This window comes from Indicator indicator, chromosome 1 (assembly GCF_027791375.1).
Source record: "Indicator indicator isolate 239-I01 chromosome 1, UM_Iind_1.1, whole genome shotgun sequence".
Classification (NCBI taxonomy): Eukaryota; Metazoa; Chordata; class Aves; order Piciformes; family Indicatoridae; genus Indicator; species Indicator indicator.
Window position 1 is genome coordinate 6,585,501 of NC_072010.1, and position 20,122 is coordinate 6,605,622.

Genomic DNA, 20,122 nt, shown 5'->3' on the forward strand with positions numbered 1-20,122 from the left:
ACAAACTACAGCTACAGTTATACAATACATTTATCCAATTCTAATAAACAGAGTGTTTAAAACTTTGATTATTTTCATGCTCCTGTTTGTTTGGTTTTGTGGGTTTTTTTTTCCCCAATTAACTTTTGGTTATTTCAATATATTTTTGTAGGGGTTTTATGCAGACAGACAAAATGCATTCGAACGTTCAACTTCTAGCAACAGCTGACTCGGGCTTGGATAAATCGGATTCTGCGTTAGTAGAGTATTAAGCATTTTGCAATGGTTCTGTATTGTATGGCAGCCTGCATTTACCCATTCAGTGGCTGATCAAGAGAGGAATTCCACATAAGAGTGACTGCAAGTGGGGCCCACAAAAGTTAACTATTAACTCGGATCCTTTATTAGGTACCTGTGCAGCTACTTGGATTGAGAAGCCCAAGAAGCACACAGGAGTTCTGAAAGTGCCAAGGAAAGCAACCCTTCAGTGAGCCATCTGCACACAGATATCCCTCTCATTAAAACCCTATGTGTAAATCACGATTTGGACACTCAGAAATAGTTTCCACAAAGCCCAGTGCCGCACACTGCCTGAAGAAAAGTGCAGACATTTAATGAACTGAGAATGTTACATTTGTATGGGAAGAGTCCAACTCCTCTCTTTTTCATTCAACCTTTTCTTGACATAGGGCTCTGATCATCTGAGCTGTGATGTGCCCATCTGATTTACCAGCAACATCATCTCTCTCGCTGCTACTTGGCATTTCTTCTGGTTCTTTATGAATAGGCATTGCTTTTCCAACCACAAACATCAGGTTTGTCTCCAAAGGATCCAGTTTTTCATGTTCCTTAAGAAGAAAGAATATTTTTCTGCAATTACATAAAAAGTGGCCATCCTTTTTAAAAAAAAAACAACTTTCCTTTCAATAGGAGCTATGAAGATGCTGCCCTGGGGTTGCTGTGTTTGGTAGTGTTAGTGTTAATGGGTTTGGTTTACAAGTCAGCTCACCTTAGGAGGCTGCAGCCTACTTTCTTTCCAAACCAAATTCTGCTCCCAGGTTCAGTGCTGGAGAAGAATTTAGCTAATCCAACAGCTCATGACTGCCAAAAGAGAGAGGCCCAAGTCCAGCCATATGCTTCCACCATGTCTGCGGTGGCTCTGGTCTTCTCCAAACCTCTGAGTCAATTTGCTTGACTAACCCAACAGAAAACTAATTCAGGAGGAGTCAAAAATGGAAACTTTTCTGCTGGGTTAGTGAGCGCATCAGCTACAGAAAAGGCCAATGTGCACCACGAGTCCCCTAAGGGCAGGAACAGGACCATTCAGCCAAGGCCAGGGAGGGTGAAGCAAGAACCTTGCAGTGCAAGCTCTTGAATCACCTCTATTTAATAAAGGAGGAAGAAAGAAGTGAAGTTAGTATTCCTATCCCAAGACAACCACTGCAAGGAACTGAACACCTGGACAGATTGGGGTTTTTTTGTTAAACATTAAGATTTTCTCTGTAATGACTCTTCAGGGCAGAGCCACTCCTCAAATTTAGTCTCTGGTCAAGGCAACAGGATGATTTCTCTGACCACAAGTTGCAGGGTATTAATCAAGCTAATGTATTTCTAGAAAAAAAAGAGTGGTTGGGGGGGTTTTGGTTTTTTGTTTGGTTGGGTTTTGTTTGTTTGTTTGTTTTTGAATCATTATTGAGTAAGTTTGAATACAATATTCAAGAGTAAAGAGACATTACAGGGAAGTATTTTCACATAGCAGGCCCTTCAGTTTGCATTATGTCTAGATCTTCTTTCATTTGCAGGAGAAATTGATGATGTAGAGTGATAATTTTCTGACAGTAATTATTTAGAAATGTATTCAAGTTTTCATACCCAAAAGTGTCATTTGAAGGGCACCCAGGAAACATCTTTTCACAGGTTAGGATGGAGGATCTCCTGAAGCAGGTGCCACCACCTCTCTCAAGAACCACACAAACTGCCTATTTAACATATAACCAGTACCTTTCAATTCTCTCACCCTTGTGTTTTGCACTCAGGAACACCTTCATCCTAGCTTTCCACTGAAGGATGAAATGACTTGTTGATCCTTTAATGTCACTATAAAAAGTTCTAAAAAGACCAGCATCCAAGCAGACAGGAATCTGTGCAACACCATAGAAAACTGCTGCTTGGTGACATTTGGAATGGTGGGAATCCAAAACTCTGTGTATCCTGACTCCTGGGACACCATTCAATGTGTCTGGTACTATCAGAAATGTTCTGAAGCATCAAAAACATTCCTGTGAAGCTGGTCTGTATGGCAGAAGCTATGTGCTCTTCTGCATTAGCATCTCAAGGACAGGGAGAGTCTTCACCATCTCAAATAGCACCAGGTGCCTATGATTAAGCATCTGAATTGTACACTAGGTAAAAGACATGGGAGTTTTTCTGCTGTACCACCACTGGGAATAGAAAGCTCCTGGCAGTAGCTCATGCTACTGAAACAGGTTTGTGTCAGTGAAAGACTCAATTAGTTTAACTCATACCTGAAGATCTTTTTCATCTTCATACAACAAGCTGTCAAGAGTTGGAGGGAAAGGCTTTACCTGCAGCTTCTCATCACTGTCTTGAGGCTTCCCAGTCTCTATTTTAGACTCAATCTCTAAAAAGGTCTTCTTTTCCTGACAGGGGACCGTGGCACCTCTGAGACTTTCCTCTCCATCTGCTTTTGCTATTTAAAGAGATGAACAATTCTGTGTATGTAGTTGTTAATCTTTATGAAGATCAGAATTAGTATTCAGTATGACCACTAGCCTGCAATCTTTAATGTGGCTTGGCCAGCGTGATGTAATGAACAGATTGATAAGATTTTTAATTGGCAATCCAAGCCAAATGTTGATTTTGCACACTGATTTTTCTATGTTTATTTCTGTTTGCGATTTCTCTTCAAGATCCAGGAATGAAATTGATTAGAAGTTACAAGTAAGGGGTTTGTGGGACAGGGCAGGGGGAAAAAATGAGCTTTTATCAGCTCAGGTTAAATCCCATATAACCATGAATAGTTAAAAAACAGGAAAGGCAGCAAACCCAAGTAAAATCTTTCCTATAACAACGTATGTATCTCTATATGTACATATATACAAGTGCCTGAAGAACAGCTAGTCTACTTATAACTGCCTGAAAAGCTTACATTTACAGGTGACCAATTCTCAGGGTGATAGACAATTCTGGACATGGACTGCCAAGCTACATTTGCCTGGGACAGTGACTCGACCCCATCTTATTGGAACAAAACCTGCTCCTCCCAGTAACTACTGTAAAGGTATAACAAAGGAAATTGAGATCAACTGTTCAAAGTAAACATCTACTGAATTCTGAAGTCTTAGTCAACATGTTCGCTTGTTGCCTTATAGTTCCAGAAAGGCCCACGTATGGCTGGAAGTGATCAGAACTTCAACAGATTTGTTCACATATTCATAACTGTATGACTTCAATTTTTGGAACTGAACAATTAAATTTTGTCCCTTTTTTCCCCTCTCTTTCCTCTACTCACACAAAGTGAATACACAGAACAAGATACTAAGGAATCCATACAAACCACCCTGAATGGATAAGCACACTCATACAGTCCTTCTTGCCTAGTGATATAACTTTTCCTGAGGACACCTACCAGAATAGATGGAGATTCAGCCCCAAATTAAGTATTGCATACCAAGATTTTCGGTTCAGGCTGAGCTCCATGAGTCTTCATCTGCTCTAGCTAGGGATTTATTGATAATTTCACTCCAGTGTATCTTTATGAGCTGAACGACTGTAAGATCACATACACTTCAAGTGAAAGCCAGAGCAGAGTTCAAGAGTGTCCTCTCAGGGACAAGAGGCAATGAAGTTATGATGATATGGATCAGTAAAGAGCTGATTAAGATATGAATCATATCTACATAAAGGATGACTGATGCTGTTAATCACATCTCAGGCTAGCTCTATATAAATAATTGCATTCAGCAATCTAAACATCAATTCCCATTTTAAAACTGTATTACAGGTAGTGGTTTTGTCCTCTTAACTTGAAGTACAATCTGTCACTGCTGTGATGGCTGCAATTAAGTGGAAATTAAGTTTGCCCCACCAAATAGGCAATTTGATTAAAAAATTAAGAAATAAAAAGTAGGAAAACGTTCATTAACTTATCAGTTCTTACAAGGTGCTGGTATGTGCATTACCTACATGCTCTTTACATGCTACTTCCTTCATCTCATCCTTAGGAAATTCATCTTGCAGACCAGTTGCCTGGATATGAAACGAATGCCTACAAAATTAAGAAGATGAAGTGAAACTCATATTAGAGGTCTGAATTTTCTCTTTAAATTGTCCTGTGCAATCTGCTGGGGTGAGGGTGAGGACACCCCTTCTGAAAGTCATTTGCTGCTTAACCACAAATGCAGAACAGCGCAATGGTTTAAAAATGCAATGGAGGCAGCCAGGTAGCTTAGCAGCTAATAAGCTGCTCCTTTTTATTCTTACTGCCTAAGTTAAACTATGTCCATGAGACTAAAAGGAAACAAATGTTACAGTCTCCAGTCAGTCCAAGATTCAAACCACAACTGGCAGCTCTCACTTAAAAACAGTTTGGACAGAAAAATGGTCAGTTCTTAAGACTTGGAACTTTTTTATGCAATATGGCTGGAATCACTGAGCTGGGACTGGAAAATGAAGATGGATCTTTCCCATTGTTACACTGTGCTTTTGATACCACTCATGCTGACATTTTGCAGCTAAATTAATCCTTCTCTAGGGAAGCAGTTAAATAATTTCAATATAAAAGATACTAATACTACAGACACCTCTACAGACCTACCCCTAGGTCTCTTCCTCATTCAGTACCAGCTCTTCTGTACTACTTGAGATTGCAAGGCTCTGTATATTTGTATATTAATCTTCACATCCTTAAACATTTTGCTAACAGCAAAGGAAAAATCTATGACTCAGCACTTGGTCTGAGAAGCTGAGACAATTACAACAAAAAGAAGTTATTTCTAAGCATTATCCAATATTATCCCCACTAAAAGGGAGTGCCACTAGGTCTTAATATTTAGGAGGTTACAATGTCACTGCCATCCTTTAGAGTCACAAATCCCACACATAGTCAAATCCTGCCTTCCCTGAACTGGGAAGCTACCTTGACTTTGTTGTGGGAGAGCCCAAATGGCTCTAGTGGCAGGAGAAGGCACTATCCCTTTTTAAAAAACAAATCACTTTTGAGACTGTAAAGGCATCATTTTACCTGGGAACATTCAGATTCTGAAGTCTGCTGTCAATCAGTTTTGTCACTAAACGGATATTTTCTTCTTCCAGGAGCTGAACAGAGGCTTTTAAATCATTTACTTCCTTTTGGTATATCTTAACCTTTTGACAGTTCAAAAAAAAAAAAAGGATCCTCTTAGCATTCTGGAAAGCTTTTATCATAACTATCTTAATAGCACACACTTAGAAAGGATGCAGCTGTACTAGAAAGGCTGTGCATACAGTGGAGAAATATAAAGACACATTTTCAGGCACAGGGAAGGCCTCTGATTCTTTCACACCTTTCCTAAGTACCCTTTACTAGCACAACTCTGACAATGATAGCTGCAGAGTCAGGTGATGCAATCCTGACAGGAGAACCTTCTCATGTGGGAAAAATGAGCTTTGGGTTTTTCTTTTGTTCTTTCAGATCAGAGCTTTGACTAAAACATTCTTTGCAGAGTTAATTTCAGGCTCCTTCTTAGCAAGTGTTGCTTTTCTAATTCCTGCCAATATACAAAACCTTCCTACTGGTGAAGCTTTCAGTCCAAGTTGGCTACGACATGGACTAAACCCCAGGTTCTGGTTTCTCTTGGACTGGTGATTACCCATGAAGTTATGTCATGAAGTTATATTAACCAAAGGATGAGAGTTATTCAAATCTCGCAATTCCTCTCAATTTTCCTGATGTACAAGCAAGTTCCTACCTCTTCACTGGGAAGTGGAATGTACTATGAGACAGATATCTTCCCAGAAATCTTAGCCTTGTGCATGTGTGGAAAAGCAGTACCTAGTGATATGAATGCATCTGTTCTCAGTAAAGTCAAATTAACCCATCTCTAATCATCCAGAACTGCAGTTAAAAAACAGTTCCCATTTCTGCCAGGGATTAGAAAAGATGTAAATAACAAGACATTAACTGGTAACAAAGTAAAGAAGAAGAAGAACCAGCTTCAAACTAGAGAAGGGCAGATTTAGATTGGATATTAGGAGCAAGTTCTTTACTATGAGGGTGGTGGAACGCTGAAACAGGTTGCCCAGGGAGGTGGTTGAGGCCCCTTCCCTGGAGATATTCAAGGTAAGACTCTACGAGGCCCTGGGCAGCCTGGTCTAGTTGAGGATGTCCCTGCTGACTGCAGTGAGGTCAGACTAGATGACCTTTGGAGGTCCCTTCTGGCTCAGACCATTCTATGATTCTATGAGCAGGATACAGCTTGGCACAATGAAGTGATGCCGCTTTGTACCATCATGGTGTGACACAGTAGCCATGGAAAAAATGTGGCTGAAGTCTCCAGATCTGTTAAAAGCTGGAGGTAACTAGTTCAGGACTGTTTTGATAAGTTCAGTGGCCAAGATGAAAAAATGATAGATTTTTAACAGGGACAAAACTTCAATTTTTGAGTCATCTCAAAAGAAAATACTGGAAGAAGCTGTCAGCAACATATAAACATTAGTCTGTCAGAAAATATTTAATCTGTGTAAGAAAAGCAGAGACAATGAATGGGTGAATTCAGAGGACTGGATAAACTAGTGGTAATAGTTTTGTTTTCCACAATAATCCAAAGCACTAATTCATAACATAGGAAACTAGTAACACAGGAAACTAATTCACATCATAGGAAAATTCTAGTTGAGAGAAAAGAAACCCAAATCCCTCAACTCCAAAGTGAGAGCCTGTCAAGGCATAAGGGTACTCCAAAGTAGATCTCCCTTGTGGATACTGCCTGTGTAAATTTCACTGTGTTCAGGAATTCATACTCATTTGGTGATAGGATGCATAAATTCAAGCTCTTCTTTGTTTTTACAGATTAAAACATTAATTCTTTCCTATTGACCCCTACCTCATTGGCTCAGAAGTTGTGGTTTGGACACCCTCCCTGGAAAGTTGAAGATGTAGGGCTCAGAGCTCATTAAGGGGAAGAAGGAAAGCTGTATCCCTGCATACTGGCAAGTATCTTAATCTAGTAAGTAAACAGAGAAATCTCTGCCATATTTGTTGATGTGGCACTGAAAAATAGTGAGTTCATTTATTAATTTCCCAAACCCTTTTGCTCAGTTTTAAACTGTGAGGTTGTAAAGCTGTGGAAGGGTATTTGCTCCCTCCAATCTCTTGTTTAGACTTGATGGCAACAAAGAACCTGTATTGATCGGAACAAGCACAATCCAACTTCCACCATGGTTCACAAATAAGTTGTGGTGGGTTTTTTTGTATTTTTTTCAAGAATATATAGCTCTAATTTCCTATTAAAGGACAATATAAAAGCTATTAAGTAACGAATTACAATTATACACAATTTTAATTTTCCTCTCTTCAGTGTATTAATCTCCAGGATAACTTTATCTCCTGTTTAAAGCTCTCAAGCTCTTTCTCCAAAAATGTTTCCAAGATTCATATCCATTATCTTTCAATACAGCAGCACTAGAACTTTAATGCAAGTCAAAACCACACCCTTCAGATACTTACATGGTTCAGCCTTTATTCTACATTGTATTTGTGGCTCTAGAGATACCAATACTTAATTGTATGGAATGTTGTAGTCCTTCATAGAACTGCTTGGGCAGGAAAAGGCACCCTTTATTTGTGAAAGTATATGTTCATCTTTACCTTTATTCACCACATACACTGTGTGCTACTCAGGATTATGGATTAATTACAGGAAAATTGCTCTCCTTTTTCTATGAAAGTCTTCAGAGGCCATCACTGAAAATAGTTATGGCTGTAGGCCATGGTATTTCAAACAGGAATCATCAGGGTAAACTATACACAAGTGATCCTCTTACCTCTTCTTTTAGCCATGCATTCTCTTCAATTTCTCTGCAAATGTTTTTGTGTAAATATCTTACAGCATTCTGAGAAAACACAATTAAAGGTAATCTCAGCTGAAAGCAGGACTTTGACAGTGCTGCATACTATAAAGAAGAACCTTCTGCTGTTTAGCAGAAAATAATTAAGAAACATCCACACAACAGACTGTAGCATCCCCTGAGGGATTACAGGGGGATTTAGGCCTCCAGGCCAGCTGTTTCTTCCCCATCATCCTGCCTGAGGCACTTCATATGTCAAGCAATTTACCGATATTTTATAATTTCCCATATTAAAATAGGACATTTCCTTTTGCCCAACGAGTTTTGCTATGTTCCCACTACTGCTCAAATCCTGTTTTCAGGAAATCAAACCTTTAGTTAATAAAAAATCCAGGAAAAATCACAGATGAGGCAGCAGTGATCTATGACAAGTGATTTAAGCATGTAGAGATCTATGCTAATCAGCCAAGGCTACAATTTAATTATCATCAGGAAGTGGAGAGGAATATCTGGGAGGGAAGATGCCTCTGTAGATCACCATAAACACAGTACTTCGGATTATGTTCTCACATGACTGAATTCCAGCACTGAAGCCAGGGAGTTTAAATATCTAATGGGATCAGCCAGTGAGTTGTACTGAAGTATGCTTAGAGTTGTATGAGTGTAAGGAGTCATCACTATAAATACTTTGTCAATCATCTGCAAATCAAAGCTAGCAGATATGACCAAAAAAATAAATATATGTACCAAGAATCCTGTATTTTACCATAGATTCCACTATTAAAAACGTAATTTACAAGTAGGAAAAAAAATTTCAAATTGATGCATATTTCCATGCAGACAATCTCTTAGTGTGTTACTGTTTTTTGAAGTCAATGCAAACACCAAAATCTAAGTCACAGCAGAAGTAACACATTCTTGAACAAGGCACATCAGTGCGTGGCACCTGGATTTCACATATCTCATTTGTGAAATGCCCTCACATTCATTTGTTGTTAATCTGATGCAGAGGAAAAAAAAAAAAGTATGTGTGATTAATAGTAATCAATGACATATTTAATAAGATGATTTACAGTTAATTTTACTTTCAATTTATTAGAATATTTCCAAGTCTCAATTTGAGTTAAAATAAATTCTAACTATGATGCAGTTAGCACTTTTAAAAAAGACAGAAGGAATACCTCAAGGGCCTGTTCCTTACTTATCTCCACATTCTTCTCAAGTAGTATGTCATTTTTCTCTTGCACTGCTTTTAAAATGTTTCTATAATGTTCTTCAAAACAAAGAAACATGAATCAGAAATCATCATTTGACATCAATTTCTCCTGACAACAAATAGATAATTGGCATATTGATCCTAAACTGGAACTTCTCAGCCAGCACCACATACGTAGATGCTGCACAGAAAAGGATTCAAACATCCTTCTCCATAGAAATTGACCCCAAAGGACAGTAATGCTATCTACAAAACTAAAAACCTGAAGTGGTTTACACATTTCTGTTGACCACTACAACAGCTGAGCAATTCACTGCTAAATGACCAACTCTGCTAAAATATTGGTAGTGATTATCTTAACACTAAATGTTGTCTCTATCAATAATAGAGCTGCTGGAGTCACATGAGAGATAGAAAACTTTTATTTTTTAAAGTCAGTTATTATAAAGAGCATAATAAATTTTCTGACTTATCTAAGCCTGTCAGGGGGTTCTAATTTGACAACAGGATAAAAACAGAGAACATGGCAATTGCCTCAGTGATTTGCTTTCATCATTACTTGTGGTCATTATTCTGAAACTGCATCTTCCATCAAACAGATTTTGTTCATCTTCAGGTTCTAGCCACTTGCTATGTAATTATTTCATCCTTCCCTTCTGCTGCTACCCCAAATAGCCCATTGCCGTCTAGTATTTTCTCCTTCCTAAAGGAATTAAGGAGACTGTGGTAATTTTCTTTGAAGGAAGGCACTTCACACTTGTTCCAGAGGCTTGAAATTCATCCTAGCTCTGCACTTGTGTTGGAGATAGCCTACTGCTGATCTGGCTGTAAATGAGTATGTGGTCATGGACCCACTGACAAAGGCAGTCAAATATGAAAGGTGCATTAGTTGTGCATTAGTTCTTAATTTAACACTGTGGGGGTTGGCCTGCCTTAATCAATCCACCACCTAGGCTTGGCAGAATGAAATGGAATGGAATTACTTATGCAGTATAATTAATTAATCTCTTCATTCTTTCCGACAGCTACACAAGCAGAGAGAATGAAGAAAAGGGAGAACTGTTCAGGCGTACCTACTGCTTCTAATGAGGCTGTTTTCCCTAACTCTCTCACTGCAAGAGTTTTCTCTGCACCTCAGGTAATCTTCTTTTGCTTCCTCTCTCTTCCAGTAATTTTGTTTACAATGTCATCTCCAGACCACATGGACTGTGCAGGTATCAAGCCCTTCAGTGGTACCTACAGACACAGAAGCCTCTTCACCTTATTCCCTAAGCCTGTCACACATTTGAGGCCAATTTGCTCTCACATCACTCTGGAAGCTTGTTAGATTGTGTTTGTTTGTGTTTGCTTTTGGTTTCGTATGCTAAAAGACTGTACTCCCCAGCCACTTTCTAAGTTCGATTTTAAGAAGTTGATTAAAGTAGAATGCTAATATTCAGTATGGGCATCACTGGCCAGTATATTAATTAGGCAATTGCTATATGCACCTCTGTAACAATCTGTCTATATAAATACACTTCCGTCCAACCACAAAAGATCGTATCTGTACCCTGTGACATGCAGGAGGTCAGGCTGAATGTTCCTACAGGCTCATTCTGGCATTCTATATAATAAGCCCATTCTTTTTCTTCATTTCATATTTCAGCAGAAAAGTTCAAAACTGATTAAGAACACTGAAAACATACAGTGAAAAATATCAACCTCTCCTGAATACATAGATGGGTATCTGACAAGCTGTCTATCAATGTAGAAAACAGTGCAGATTTTAATTGTGATAAAATATGTATCAAGGGACAAAAAGATAGCTAGGCTGGCTCTTATCCACAGTAGTTGATGCCTGGTAATGGTTGGCACAGAATATACAGAGACACTTAGAGCAGTGTCACTGCCTGTTACTACCAGCTGCTTGTCATGCATACTGAGAGGGACATCAAGGAAGAAAACCAAGACATCCCTCTCCCATTAGAAGCATGGGTTATGCAACAGTAAAATATTTAAATTATTTTAAAATAATGCAGTAGTAAAGAAATTTTTGTAAAGCACTTAATACAAGAACACGTAAGCTCTCAATTCCCCTGTTGTGTCACTATTGAAACAGTTCCCAGTGTTTGGATATGGCTGTACTGGCAATTTTACAGGGCCTCATACATGAGACTATGCAACTAGATAGCAACATTCAGACCACTGGCTAAACAGCTCCCTCTAATTCTGTAAACCTGTATGTTCAGCTGAAAAGACTGTTCCAAGAATGAGCTCATGCTACTTTCCTGTCAAAGGAGTTTTCAACATGTAAAATGCTTGTAGTGTGATGAGATGCAACAAGAGTGGAATCAACATTTTCAAGTACTACTGCTAAGGGAATCTGGTGTGTAGGTGACCTAAATAGTTGTAGACTTATTTTTAGAAAACTGCTGTCCTTCACAGTAACATTTTTTATAATGATTTGCCTGTATTTTACACAAAAACAATTAGAAGGCAAGACTAGCTGTTTCTTTAAATGCTCATAAATTCTGTAACTCTATGGATTTCATTAATAAGAGGATTTTCACAAAGATAGAGCAAGAAAGAGTTATTCCATTTTCCAGGAGTAAGAAGCCCACCTTTGGTGCATTGTCTTGGAAAAGTTTATAGAAAAAAATAGAACTTTATAATTTAATTAATTCCTGCAAGTAATACACAAAGAGCCTGTAAGACTTGTGTTACACCAGCTGTAAACTGACCTTTAGCTCTGTGAAGATCATCTTTTACTTCCTTAATGTCTTTTCCCAGATTTATAATCCTGATGGCCTGTACTTTTCTTTCCACATTTTTGTACTCCAACCAGTAATCTCTTTCTTTCTGTTTTGCTAAAAGTCTTTGTTCAGTTTCTTCAATTTGGGACTGCAGATCTATTGAAATAAGAACAATTTCATTACCAATTTCTTGAACTGATAATTCATCATCTTTACAACTTCAACAAATTCCTTAATAAAGGCACTTTCACTGGGATTGGAGAATTAAGGATGATTCCTCTACACTACAATGCATTACAACATGATGGCCTTGAATAGTGTTGAGGGCCACCATCACTGCTGAACACAGCTTGATCTTACTCTGCCAAGGAGAGACAACAGTTCTCACTGAAATTTTGTTATCAATGACACATGTATCTCCCACAGAGAATCACGGGGATGGCAGCCAGAACTTGCAACAATCTAAACTGGTCATTTTTGCTGCCATCAGCAGCAGATTTTTTTTTTTTTTTTTTACAAATCTTCTAGTGGAACCAGTGCACAGGGCTTTCATGAGTTTCACTCTTATAGGAAAAAAAAATAAAATCAAGGGCTCTGTACTTGCAAAGCAATATATAACACATGGAAGAAACATTTACTTATAAATCCTCCACAATCTCATACCACATTGAGAGCGCTTTATTTTGGGAAGGAAAAGGCTTATGCATTTTATGCAACAAGGAAATTGAGTCTCTAAAATACCAAAAAGAGGTAGTCAATCCCGACTGCATCAATTGCAATCTCCACTTCCATAACTCACAACATACCTTTCAGAAGTTGTTCTTTGTCCTTAACATACTGACATTTGGTTTTCAGTGACTCTTCCACATCATCCCTAGTTACAACCTCCTTTTCATCTCGTTCTTTCTCCTCATCTTCTAGGTGTGCTATTATGCGTCTGATCTGTGCCTGCCGTTCTTTCTTCAGAAGGTCATTCTATGAAAGAACAAAAGAAGACAAGGTATTAAAACAGTTTCAAACCAGTTTTCAAAGTGACAAACTTAAGTAATGATAAAAAGTAAAACCTGACCTAGAGCCAGGATGCACTCAGCTGAACACCTAGTCTTCGTATTTGGAAAGGATGGAGCAGAAGAGAGAATCTGAAAGTCTCATAAGTTTCTCAGTAAGTTCAAGACCATTGCAAGGAAATGAGAGACAAATCTCTTTTCAGTGGTGCACAGTGGAACAATGGATATGAACCTGAACATAGGAGGTTTCATGAGGAGAAACTTCTTTATGGTGAGGATGATGGAGAAATGGAACAAGCTGCCCGGGGGGATTTGGAGTCTCCTTCTCTGGAGATTTTCAAAACACGCCTCGATGCATTCCTGTGCAGACTGCCCTAGATGATTCTGCTTTTGGCATGGAAGTTGGACTCAATGATCTCTGGAGGTTCCTTCCAACCTCTAACATTCTATGATTCTGTGATTCTGACTGCTGTATTTGGTGCAGCACATCAGCAGTCCTCCAATGCCTGGGAAGAATGTTCCTTGTGGATCAATTTAATAACAGTATTTTTTGGTAGGAGTTATTTACATCACATCAACATTCTTCCTAAGAATGTAACACCTTCATATAGAAATGTCATCAGACAATCAAGTCACTTGCATATAACCGCAGTAAAGAGTCTTGTCAGAGCTGGGATAGTTATATCTACCATGATTTGAAATGACAGATCGTGTATGTTTGCTCCCAAAAGAGACCATATGTATATTTGGTCCCAAAAGAGACCATAAAGGAGGGGTTTGGTCTCTTCTCCCAGGCAACCAGCACCAGAACAAGAGGACACAGTCTCAAGCTGCGCTAGGGGAGGTTTAGGCTGGAGGTGAGGAGAAAGTTCTTCACAGAGAGAGTGGTTGGCCATTGGAATGGGCTGCCCAGGGAGGTGGTGGAGTCACCATCCCTGGAGGTGTTCAAGAGGGGATTGGACGTGGCACTTGGTGCCATGGTTTAGATAGTCATGAGGTTTAGGGTGACAGGTTGGACTCGATGATCTTTGAGGTCTCTTCCAGCCTTCTTGATTCTATGATTCTATGAAATAACCACACCAGCCAAACAGTAACAGTAACTATGCAGTAGAGAGACTCTCAAGCATTCCTGACCTCTAGAAGGATAGAACTCTAAACCACTCAGAAACATTAAACAGAAAACAAAGACAGGAGCTCAAAGAACTGTCAAAACATGGGTAAATTAGGTAAACAGCACTTCAAGCATGCCCTGAAGTACCTTGCACAGTCTAAAATACGAAAGACTCTTTGAAATAGCTGCGTATTGGGGGAATAACCGTGAGAGACTTCAAATGTTTGCAAAGAGCCAAATGACACTTCCACTGATAGTTTAGGTCACAAATGAGACACTATCCGGGCTTCAACACTGAAAGGGACACTAAGAAAAGCTAAACAGGTGCTTAGAAAAGCAGGGCAACACAAGGTATGAGAAGGACAGAGACACATTGTTTACTTCAATGTTTTGCTGCTATAGGAAGTGCAGGGTGCAGCATTGTTTTACCACATGATCTATTTTCAGGATTTTTGAGTGATTTGAACAAATTTTGTTAGGTTCTTGTCCATATATCCGCTTTCACAGTTCAGTCTGTCAGTCATCAGGTGCCATATTACAGTTCTTTATATACAGCTCTTTAAAGTATCACTCAGGTGCAATCAGTAGTTATAAAACCTTGTTCTAAAAATGATGCAACACAACTCTTAAAGCCCAAAAAAGTAAGTCTTCATCAATCGGTGCTAGAAGTTGCACCTAGACAGTTACGTGATGTTCTTTCTTCTCTGTTCCATTTTCACTGCAAGTAAGTTTGCAAGAATAACTAAACTCTCAGAGAAACCTGTGCAATTCCATTACCTCAGGAGTGAATCAAAAGTCAGCACTTGGTTAGGTCTGCTAATACTACTGACAAAAAATGAAGTTATTATCACTTATTCTCTCTGTGCTAAAATACTGAGGAGTATTTGCAGGACTGCTTAAAAGGACACATCTGAATGTACTGCAGTGAAGTTACCTACTGGAAGGGGGCTTACTGTCCTGTTTGTTGCTGAGTAAGATTAAATACTTTGTTAATGAAGATTAAATACTTGGCTACTGTGCCACCTTCACTGAACTCTCATTACCTTACTGCTGACTCCTGTTCTGCAATGTTCTGCTTCTGCAACTCCTTTTCTTGCATGGTTAAATTTAGAACATTTATGCTTCATGTCACATTTAATTCAGATAACACCAACTTTTAGCACATAAAGAGACTCACTAACTCTAGCTTCATTGTTTGTAAGTAATTCACTGCAACCTAGTGAACCTAGTATTAGGACTAAAAGAATAAAATTAAATCTGTGGGGTGGAATACCACATACCAAATGTGGAAGAAGGATACGTGGTTACTTACTTTTTCATGATATTCTTTGTTCTTTTTTTCCACTTGTTTCAGATCAAACAAAAGCTGATCAACTGCTTCTTCTTTCGTCTCAACTCTACAGAGAAAGAGTAAAGAGACATTCTTACATGAACAAAAGGAATGTTACTTAAACAGACACAAATACTACTGAAATATTTATTTTTGTATCAGATTGCTTGGCTCTTTTGGGTAGATACCACTCTGTGCTTATTCCACATCAAGAAATTATTTCCCATATACATCTGGACCTTGATATTAGTTTGGACCTCATTCTCCTCCTGAAAAACAGATTCCCCAATTATACTGTTCCTTTGTGAACACTAGAGACCATTAAGCTGGTTTATTCTTTCTGGATGTGGTTTTGCTGACCTATTGCACAGGTCTTTTTTAGGACAAGATTATTTGTCCTCTGGAAATAATTACTCACCGCTCACTACAGAGGAAGCCTGGGCAACTCACTCAGACATAAGTCAGATGAATCCTGAATGGGAGAATTAAATGGGATTCAATTCTTCTGAAAATGTGCTTTTTTGAGTTTCATAAACTGCATTTGTACACCAAGAACTAGTTAGCCTTTTAGAAATGCCAAGGGAATGAGGAGAATCCAGGTAGCACCCTCTAAGTATGTTTACACATTTTTGTCAAAGAACTATCTCACTGCTTTCACAATTTTCATAGACTACTTGTTATCTTCCTTCCCACGGCTGCAAAATAAGTTTTGGGGTTTTTTTTTGGTGTTCTCTCACCTAGAATGAGAAACAGTCAATTGCAGATGCTGTCTATTTGCAAAATTCTGTGTAATCTTTCTTGCTGTTCCCAGAATTCATTCAGCATACAGCACAATAGAGGCAAGTATTACAATTATCACAATATCTTTTACTGTTTCAACAGCTATTGCTCCTTGGGGGTTTGTTTGGGAAGGGTTTTCTTGCTCCTCCCTATTGTATTAAGTTGTTTTGAAGTAAAACAATTTTTTTCCTTGTTCATTTTTTCCTGAATCACTCAGTCATGCAAATTCCAGATTGCTAGATTTGCATCCTCTGGTGCCAGTGAGCTCCAAGGTATTCTTCAGGTTTTCTACTAAGTACAGGGATATTAGACTATAACAAAGATGTAGGGGTATGATCATGGTACCTACAGGAAAAATATATCACTTACTAGGCAGAGGTGACACCTTGTCCACACAATAGGACCTCATAAATCACCAGCCATTTTAAACCATTTCTGCATTTTGAAACACTGCTGACAGTCTTAATTTATGCTGCTTAAAGATTTCCCATGATGTGGCAGTCTGTATCTGTCACTTTGTTAATGTCAACAATTTACATGAGTAGGAGTTGCTATTTTGCATGCTACATATTGGAACTCTCCTCTTTAGATTATTTTTCTATGGTATTTGTCAGATTAAAGCTACAAACCAGATAGACTGATGCTACCTTTGATACTATTCTCTGTATATTAGGTTCATAGAGACAATTTAATAATCCAGAAACAACACTTCTCTCCATGCTACTTTGTTCAATCAAGTTATGGATTACAGAGGTGAAAGGAGAGAGGGAGAGTGTGAAAAAGAAGAGAGAGGGGGCAAAGACAGAAAGAGTAATTTCTTCCCTTTTTCTCCTACTGTTGCTGTAGGAACTAAATATCCTGTGTTAATATAGCACCTATTTCAGTGGAAGACTCTTCAGGCGAACAAGTTTACTTGGCTATTTGAATATGCACAAAAACAATTTCATCAGATGTGGCATAAATGGTTGGTCAGTGAGGTGGATTGCAAACTGGCTCCACAACAGAATTCAGAAGGTCGTCATCAATGGCACAGAGTCAACTTGGAGGCCTGTGGCCAGTGGTGTCCCCCAGGAATCAGTACTGGGTCCAGTTTTGTTCAATATCTTTATCAACAACCTGGATGAGGGCATTGAGAGTACCCTCAGCAAGTTCCTGATGATACAAAACTGGGGGGGGGGTTGGTTGACACCTGTCAGGCTGTGCAGCCATCCAACGTGACCTGGACAGGCTGAGAGCTGGGTGCAGGCAAACCTCATGAAGTTTAATAAGGACAAGTGCAGGGTCCTACATCTGGGGAGAAATAACAACAGGAACCAGTACAGGTTAGGGGCTGCCCTGCTGGAAAGCAGCTCCACAGAGAAAGACCTTGGAGTGCTGGTGGACAGCAGGTTCTCCATGGAACAACAATGTGCCCTTGTGGCCAAGAGAGCCAATGGGATCTGGGGATGTATCAAGAAAGGTGTGTCCAGCAGGTCTAGGGAAGTTCTTCTACCTCTCTCCTCTGCCCTGGTGAGACCACACCTAGTATACTGTTCCCAGTTTTGGGCTCCCCAGTTCAAGAGAGACAGAACTGCAGGAGAGAATCCAACGGAGAGCCATCAGGATGATTAGGGGACTTGAGCATCTCCCCTGTGAAGAGAGACTGAGAGCCCTGGGGCTGTTTAGTCTGGAGAAGAGAAGACTGAGAGGGGATCTGATCAATGTCTATAAATATCTGAGGGGTGGGTGTCGAGTGGAGGGGGCCAGGCTCTTTTTGGTTGTTCACAGTGATAGGACAAGAAACAATGGGTTCAAACTAGAACTCAGAAGATTTCAGCTCAACATGAGGAGAAACTTCTTTACAGTGCAGGTACAGAGCACTGGAACATGGAACAGGCTCTCCAGGGGGGTTGTGGAGTCTCCTCTGGAGACTTTCAAAACCCACCTGGATGCATTCCTGTGCAGACTATCCTAAGTGATCCTGCTCTGGCAGGGGGGTTGGACTTGATGATTTCTTGAGGTCCCTTCCAACCTCTGATATACTGTGATACTGTGACTCAGCTAAATCCAGCCTGTTTTGCTATGGAAACTTGTGCTCTGTTCTTTGTAAAATGAAACAGAAAATCCCACTCAAACCCTGTAAACTCCTATAGATGTCTCCAAAATATATGCAGTTACTCTTCAGTCTGTTTACCCCACTTTTCATTTGTACACTAAGGCAGTAATCTTCGCTCCCTAAACACTGATACTGCTGTTCAATACTGGATACTGCTGTTCAATCCTGGATACTGCTGAGGTTTTCCCCTTTTGCTCTCTCTTTTATCAAGAGACGTGTGGTACAGCTGACATGCTGGAGAGGTGAGCCCATGACACCCTCATGAGGTTCAACAAGACCAAGTGCAGGGTCCTACATCTGGGTTGGGGCAATCCCAGGCACCAGTATAGGCTGGGCAGTGACTGGCTGGAGAGCAGCCCTGAAGAAAAGGACTTGGGGGTGCTGGTGGATGAGAAGCTCAATGTGAGCCGTCAGGGTGCACTTGCAGCCCAGAAAGCTGATCGTATCCAGGGCTGCATCAATAGAAGCATAGCCAGCAGGTCGAGGGAGGTGATTCTCCCCCTCTACACCACTCTTGTGAGACCCCACCCCAGTTCTGGAGCCCTTATTATGAGAAAGATATGGACATGCTGGAACGTGTCCAGAGAAGGGCCATGAGGATGATCAGAGGGCTGGAGCTCCTCTTCTATGAGGACAGGCTGAGAGAATTTGGGTTCTTCAGTCTGGAGAAGTGCAGGCTCCAAGGAGACCTTATTGTGGCCTTCCAGTATCTGAAGGGGGCCTAAAAGAAACCTGGTGAGGGACATTTTAGGATATTGGGTAGCGATAGCATTAGGTGGAATGGATCCAAGCTAGAGGAGGGTAGATTTAGATAGCCATTGGGAAGAAGTTCTTCCCCATAAGGGTGGTGAGACACTGCAACAGGTTGCTCAAAGAGGTAGTGGAAGCCCCATCCCTGGATGCTTTTAAGGCCAAGCTGGATGATATTCTGTGCAACCTCATCTAGTGGAAAGTGGTTGGAAATAGATGATCCTTGAGGTCCCTTCCAACTCTGACAATTCTGTGACTCTGTGAAAGTCACAGAGCCTATTTTTTCTCATTTTAATCATCTCCTCAAAAGACTGGAGATCACGTAAATTAGACTATTTTTTAACTACTTCCGATATTGCCTTCTTAGCTCTTATTTTTCTTTGATTGATTTTAAGAGACCTTGAAGTCATCCCTCCATTATTATCAAAATAAACCGATTTCCTTTGTGCTCCACTCTCAGCTCCACCAAGGGAGCAAACTGTAGGTCTTGAGGGTCTGGCTAGTAACTACACTTCTCTGTGAACAGCAAGGAACCCTAAAAGAAGACAATCAAATGTGATCTTTCAACTTCAGAGTATGCCAATCCAATCACATATTCTGTACAAGTGAAAAGTTAAATATATTAAGCTTACAGAAATTCTAGTAAGACTTCTGGAAAACCTGATTCAGGGTCTGTAAGTTGCTCTTCTGATGTCTCCTCTTTCTTCTTCTCTTCCATGCTTTTTTGCTGTGCTTGTGGCTAGAACTTAGATCTAAAGGGAGAAAATGGCGAGCAAAAAAAAAAAAAGAAAAAAAATCTAAATTAATTATTTACAAAATGTCTTATGTTCACCAGCCTTTGTCACTTGTGACAAGTTCCCAACAGTTCTGAAATAAACAGAACAAGATGGGTTTTTTTGACAACAGTAATTCTGCTCGGGTTAGCACTCAGTCCTATGGTTTTGGGACACCCTGAATTGTTGTCCTGAATAAAGATACGTTTGTGAACAGTGTCCTCTATCACCAGTTACTTATTGCATCTCTTGCTGCAGGCTGTGTTTTACATTCTTGCAAAT

The 20,122-nt window shown here is 39.7% G+C and overlaps 1 protein-coding gene across 1 annotated transcript; it reads right to left on the reverse strand.

The window, feature by feature from the left end:
- Positions 1–644: 644 nt before the first annotated feature.
- Positions 645–19,788, reverse strand: CCDC83 (coiled-coil domain containing 83). Its single transcript, XM_054383639.1, has 10 exons — positions 19,700–19,788; positions 15,425–15,509; positions 12,801–12,969; positions 11,983–12,150; positions 9,228–9,319; positions 8,023–8,091; positions 5,243–5,364; positions 4,182–4,267; positions 2,505–2,689; positions 645–827 (listed from the first exon to the last, which is right to left on the reverse strand). Exons 1-10 carry the CDS (start codon positions 19,783–19,785, stop codon positions 645–647), a joined length of 1,245 nt encoding a protein of 414 aa, XP_054239614.1. The 5' UTR covers positions 19,786–19,788.
- Positions 19,789–20,122: the final 334 nt, after the last annotated feature.

Coding starts and splice junctions, on each gene's coding strand:
- CCDC83 (XM_054383639.1), bottom strand. CDS start 19,785: ATGGAAGAGAAGAAGAAAGAGGAGACATCAGAAGAGCAACTTACAGAC. Junction 8,092..9,227: donor GTAAGGAACAGGCCCTTGAG/GTATTCCTTCTG, acceptor GTGTTTTCTCAG/AATGCTGTAAGATATTTACA. Junction 5,365..8,022: donor ATGCATGGCTAAAAGAAGAG/GTAAGAGGATCA, acceptor AACTGTCAAAAG/GTTAAGATATACCAAAAGGA.